Raw genomic sequence first — 6,653 nt, 5'->3', positions numbered from 1 at the left:
AGTTGATATAATATTTTTTTAAAAATTAGTGAAAAAATATTTTATTCCAAACTAGCTTTATTTGACCCTCTAATTCTAGCACCCTCTATTCTAATTCTATTCTTTAAGAAAAAAAAATTGCCTTTTTAGATTTGATATATTTTAGACTTTTATACTCTATTCATTTACTTACTGCTTTTTTATTCTATTTTCTTTTTATTTATTATATAATTAAAAAAAAATCTTTATCTGAAATAAAATGAGTCCGTATCATTTTTTGGAAAGAAATTCTAGAAATTAATACTTTAATAAGCAAGGATGTTTTAAAATGATCAAAAGTAATGATAAAACATTTATATTGTTACAAAATATTTCTGTTTCAGATAAATGCTGTTCTTCTGAACTTTTTATTTATTAAAGAAACCTGAAAAAATTCTACTCAGCTGTTTTCAACATAATAATAATATTAAATGTTTTTTTGAGCATCAAATCTGTAATGATGAAATTGAATCACAGGAATAAATTCAATTTTAAAATATGTTCAAATAGAAAACAGTTATTTTAAATATTAAAAATATTTTTAAAATATTACTGTTTTTGCTGTACTTTAAATCAAATAAATGCAGGCTTGGTGAGCAAAAGAGACTTCTTTAAAAAAACATTAAAAATCTTACTGTTCAAAAACTTTTGACTGGTCACGTAAGCAACCTCATAAAGAGCTAATAAAAAATAAAACAGCTCATGTAATAAAGAGTTTAACCTTCTGTTGTTGTGAAATAACATATTCCACATGTTAAACACCTAATTTCTCTAAACATTTCTTGAAAACGACAAAAATCCCCACAATAATTCATACTGCAATTCCAAAAAATCTCCAGTAGATGGCAGACTCTGTCTTCTTTTCTGCTGTTGATTTCAAACGAATTCAAAAAGGAGATGAGACATACGAAGAGAAGGATTCGGTTTTATTTCAAATCTACAAGAGGGTTATTTGCAATTTATTTAGATTTTTTTATTAGCTAAAATACAGGTCCATTCTCAGCTACATACAGCTTATTAAAAATATATAAACGCATGCTAGTTACAGGTATTCTACAGTAATAGTAGTTATTTACATTGCGCTGAAAAACTTCATGTGTGTTTCACATACAGATGAGCTACACGTGACGGAACATTAAATTTCATGAAAGATTCACAGAAGAAGCAGTGCATTTGAAAAGAAAACAAGAAAATATCAGCATTTCAGATTCGTTTGTGCTTGAAACTTAAATACAAAAGAGTCAGTAGTTGTGTATTCTAGATCTGTTTATAAAGGACACTTTTAATTTCATTTCAAAAATAGTTTCAATGTATGCTTGCTCTTCAACACCATTCATTTAGGTATTATATTCACGTGAAACACTTCACAGCATAACACAGACAATATTTACTGACCCAAATTCATATTGTATCCTTTTCGTAAAAAATATGCGACTATTTTCTTTACTTATTCAAATGTTTCCTGCTCATTTTGTTCTCATAAACACAGACGAACAAAAATTAACACACTGCCAAAAGCCACCTGCTGCATCCAGTGTGAAAAAAAAAAAAAAATCATTTCAGTCTAGCGCTTTCATAAATATACAAATTCAATGAATATCCACACAACTTCAATACAAAAATAACTAGATTGACAGAGGGATTTCGGCAATGCTCAAAATAGCTTCGATTTAAACAAACAATACAAAATTATGGCTTATCGGGTCACTGGTTTTAAAAAAAGAGCTTTGTGTGAATGCAGCAAGCATCTTTTGAGACAGTTCTTGTGTACACAGATAATCTGAATTATAACACATAAAACTCCTCATTTACCACGTTCTCATTTGCTTCCATTGGTAAGACTTCGCTATATATCGCACATAAAAGATGTAGCATGCGCCTATGGAGCAGAATTAGAAGCTTTACACAAAATTCAGCAAAAGAAGCTTATTATTAATAACGCAAAATGCACAATTTATCCAGTTTATATCCGCACATACTGTATGGTTTGATTTAGTACACTCAGAAATGTTAAAAGCTTGGTAAAAGGAAAGGAATAATGGAAAGTGTGACTGGCTGAGGTACTTTACATGCTCCGATTGAAGTTTCATCACATACTACAGTGCCTTGCAAAAGTATTCATACCCCTTCATTTTTTTTCCACATTTTGTTTTGTTGCAGCATTATGTTAAACTGCTTTAAATTAGTTTTCCCCCACATCAGTTTACACTCCATACACCATAATAATGACAAAGCAAAAACCAGATTTGCAAATTTTACAAATATATTCAAAATAAAACACTGAAATAAGTACATTGCATAAGTATTCATACCCTTAACTCAGTACACAGTTGAAGCACCTTTACAGCCTCAAGTCTTTTTGGGTATGATGTGACAAGCTTTGCACATCTGCATTTGGCAATTATCTGCCATTCTTTGCCTCACCTTTTCACCTCTCAAGCTCTGTCAGCTTGGATGGGGGCTGGCAGACATTTTCTAGAGTCCTAGTTGTTCCAATCGTCTTCCATTATGGATAATGCTTCTGTCAACCTTCAATGCAGCAGATTTTTTTCTGAACTCTTCCCTACATCATTGCCTTAACGCAAGTCTGTCTCTGAGCTCTACAGGCAGTTATCTTGACCTCAGGACTTGGTTTTTGCTCTGATATGCATTTTCAGCTGTTAGACCTTTTCTGAGAGGTGTGTGCCTTTCTAAATCATACCCATTTAAATGAATTTGCCACAGTTTAACTCCACTTGAAGTGTAGTAACATCTAGAAGCAATATGAATGCTCCTGAGCTAAATTTCGAGTGTCCCAGAATAGTCCCAGTATGAATACTTATGCAACGGGATCTTTTCAGTTTTTTTATTTTTAATAAATGTGCACAAATGTTAAAAACCAATTTTTTGCTTTGCCATTATGGAGTAGGGAGTGTAGATTGATGTGGGGAAAAAAAAGTAATTTAAAGTAGTTTAACATAAGGCAGCAACATAACAAAATGTGGAAAAAAATGAAGGGGTATGAATAATTTCGGAAGGCACTGTAAATGCTGACGAAACCTCACACCGCATTTTAGGCTGAAGAGAAAACACACATTACTTCTGTGTTCGCATTCATCCATCACAAAGTTTCTCTATTGCACCTATTCAGTATCTAGAACCGGAAATCTTGGGTTCTGAGTTCTAGTTTCTTTCATACTGGACTCAATTTGTAGATCTAAAACAGATGGAAAGAAATAGTTCAACAAAAACGGAATATTTCCTGAAAACTAATTCACTCTCAGGCCATCCAAGGTGTTAGTAAATTAGTTTGTTTCTTTATTAGAGCAAATTAATTTAGAAATACATCACTTGCTCACCAATGGAGGTGAATGGGTGCCGTCAGAATGAGAGTCCAAACAACTGATAACAAACATCTCAGTCATCCACACAACTTGATCAATTAACATCCTGTGAAGTGAAAAGCTCCATGTTTGTAAGAAACTAATCTATTGTTAAACTCTATACCACTGCAATGACTGACGGCACCCATTCACTGCAAAAGATGCATTGGTGAGCAACGGTGTAATGCTAATTTTTTCAAATCTGTTTCGATTAAGAAACAAACTCAGCTACATCTTGGATGACTTGAGTTGAGGGTGAGTACATTCTCAACAAATTTTCATTTTTGAGTCAACTATTTCTTTAAAACAGTACTTTCAATTATATTATGACCCCACAAAGCCATAAGGTCTTGTATTCAATCAATAATTGACATTGAATATTGACCCCATCTGCTTTCATTTGTTTTAATTACAAAGGCGTAGAAAGCAGCTTTATTATTCACGATTGTCAATTTGGAACTTAAAAGTACTGTTTGAAAAAAAAAAACACTTTAAACACTTTTATTAAATGCTTAAACTTATGAGCTGGTCAGCATATATCTTCTGAATATTTCCAGGTTATAGAATTTATTCACATAATGTATACAGTATGAATTTCTGGGAACCTGAGAAATAACAAATGTGTTATTCATGAACTACCTGAAAAACTTTTTTGGATTAAAAAGTTTACTGTTATATTTTGCTTATTTTAGCTACATTAACAGTCCAAAATTAACAATGATGAATGAATATATTTTTTTAATTAATAGTCAATGGCTGGTAACTTCATAAGTAACATGATTCTAGTTTAATTGTAAAGTTTAAATTTAACGTTTAATTGTAATGATAACAGTCTGTCTGGGAGTGACTCCAGTCAAAAGTTTGGGGTCAGTACGATTTTTAATGTATTTTAAATACGTTTCTAATGCTCATCAAGGCTGCGTTTATTTGATCAAAAATACAGAAAAAAATGTAACATTGTGAAATATTATTACGATGTAAAATAACGCTCATCTATTTTAATATACATTAAAAATCGAATTTATTTCTGTGATAAAAGCTGAATTTTTCAGCATCATTACTCCAGTCTTCAGTGTCACATGATCCTTCAGAAATCCTTCTAATATGCTGATTTTTTATCAGTGTTGAAAACAGTTGTGCTGCTTAATATTTTTTGGAACCTGTGATACTTTTTTAGGATTATTTGATCAAAAAAAAGGTTAAAAAGATAGCATTTATTTAAAACAGAAAGGTTTTCTAACAATATACACTACTGTTCAAAAGGGTCAGTAAATATTTATTCTTTTTTTTTTTGGAAGAAACTGATACTTTTATTCACCAAGGATGTGTTAAATTAATAAAAAGTGATGGCATAGATTTCCATTGTTGGAAAAGATTTATATTTTGAATAAATGCTGCACTTTTTTCTTTGTTATTCATTAAAGAATTCTGGAAAAAAAAAGAATCAGGTTCCAAAAAAAAAAATGGCAGCATAACTGTTTCCAACATTGATAATTCTAATATTCTAATAATTAATCAGCATATTAGAATGAATTCTGAAGGATCGTGTGACACTAAAGAGTGGAGTAACAGCTGAGGAAAATTCAGCTTTGTATCACAATAATAAATTATATTTTAAAGTATATTAAAATAAAAATCATAATTTTATATTGTAAAAACATTTTGAAATATTACTATTTTTTTCTGTATTTATAACCAAATGCAGCCTTGATGAGCATAAGAGACTTCTTTAAAAAACATCTTACTGATCCCAAACTTTTGAGTGCCAATGTGTATTTTGTAGTGGCAAATATATATATATATATATATATATATATATATATATATACACACACACACACACACACTTTTGAAGATTTGGGGTCAGTAAGATTTAAAAAATACTTTTATTCAGCAAGGTAATAAATTTAGCAAAAAAAGAATTTAAAGATTCATATTTTGAATAAGTATTGTTCTTTTGGAACTTCTATTCATCAAAGAATCCTGAAAAAATATATATTATGATCATGGTTTTAACATTGATGATAATAATAAATCTTTCTTGAGCATCAAATCAGCTTATTAGAATGATTTCTGAAGAATCATGTGACACTGAAGACTGGAGTAATGACACTGAAAATTCAGCTTTGCCATCACAGGAAATAAATAGTTTTAAATTGTAAGAATATTTCACAATATTACAGTTTTTACTATATCTTTAGCGAATGAATGCAGCCTTGCTGAGCATAAGGAACTTCTTTCAAAAACAAAAAAAAAGTCCTACAACCCAAACTTTGAACGGTAGTGTAAAGGTGAAAATTAAACTGAATAATATGGAGTGTTCTCAAGCCAAAATCGAAAAGCTTTTAGGAGTGGGAAGGATCTTGTAGGAGTATCTCTATGGTGTATTTATCTGCGTAAGAGCTGTGTGCTTTCATTCCTTATCTGGAACGAGAAATGAATCTATTAAGCTGCCTTTTGTGAATACTTGGATGGTGTGCACATTAATAGAGCTATGATTTAGCTTGTGCTAATTGTGAGTCCATTATATATTAAACTACCACCTGGCGTCGTAGGCAATAGGTTTGAAATGTCTCAGCTGAATGCCATGGGCTGAAAGAAACTGGCAGTAGAAGCGAAGATCTTTGTGTCGTTTCCAGAAGTTGCCCAGTTCTGAGACTGTCTGTTCCTCCTGTCATATTCACAGATTTGTTTGTTTGTTCGAGGCCCTGCTGGTCATTGACATGGAAGCTACAAAGGGCCTTTGAACTGGTTCCCAGAGAGATGTTGGCGGATGGAGGGTTTGGATCCTGCTGCATCACCGAGCTTACGCCACACCACCTGAACACACAAAACAAACACACAGTTGGTAAATCTCTTTCTTTAGTGCTAGCATACAGTATGTTCTGGAATGAAGATCTGGTCATATTATAATGTGATGGTGTGGATGTTTTACATTGTGTGTGATGGTAATGATTATGTAATTGTTCAGGTTCCTTACAGAACATGTTATCTAGCAGTAAATTAGCTAAGAAATATCTAAATCATTTTGTATATATTTTTATTTTTATTTAGCATTTATTGTTTATTTATTTTTATTCTATATATTTCTGACTAAATTTTAAAATTCTTGAATACTAACTTGTTTAGTAATAATACTAATAAATAAAAACCTTAATTGAAATATATGTTTAAATTAAATAACATTTTTCAAAATATATTAAAAAAAATGTTATGTTTAAATGACAAAAAAAAACGTTTTAGGAAAAGTGCAAAGTATACTTTTTCAATTTC

The 6,653-nt window shown here is 30.9% G+C and overlaps 1 protein-coding gene across 1 annotated transcript in view; it reads right to left on the bottom strand.

Annotated features, from left to right (window-relative positions):
* Positions 1 to 923: 923 nt before the first annotated feature.
* ccdc85ca (coiled-coil domain containing 85C, a) overlaps positions 924 to 6,653 on the bottom strand; it is a 52,156-nt gene continuing 46,426 nt past the window's right edge. Inside the window, exon 6 of the mRNA XM_073827200.1 lies at positions 924 to 6,200. Within this exon, the coding sequence (XP_073683301.1) occupies positions 6,111 to 6,200 (90 nt within the window). The 3' untranslated portion in view covers positions 924 to 6,110. The remainder of the gene's footprint in view (positions 6,201 to 6,653) is intronic.

Source organism: Garra rufa, chromosome 21 (assembly GCF_049309525.1).
Source record: "Garra rufa chromosome 21, GarRuf1.0, whole genome shotgun sequence".
NCBI lineage: Eukaryota > Metazoa > Chordata > Actinopteri > Cypriniformes > Cyprinidae > Garra > Garra rufa.
This window is presented reverse-complemented; position numbering and strand designations above follow the sequence as displayed.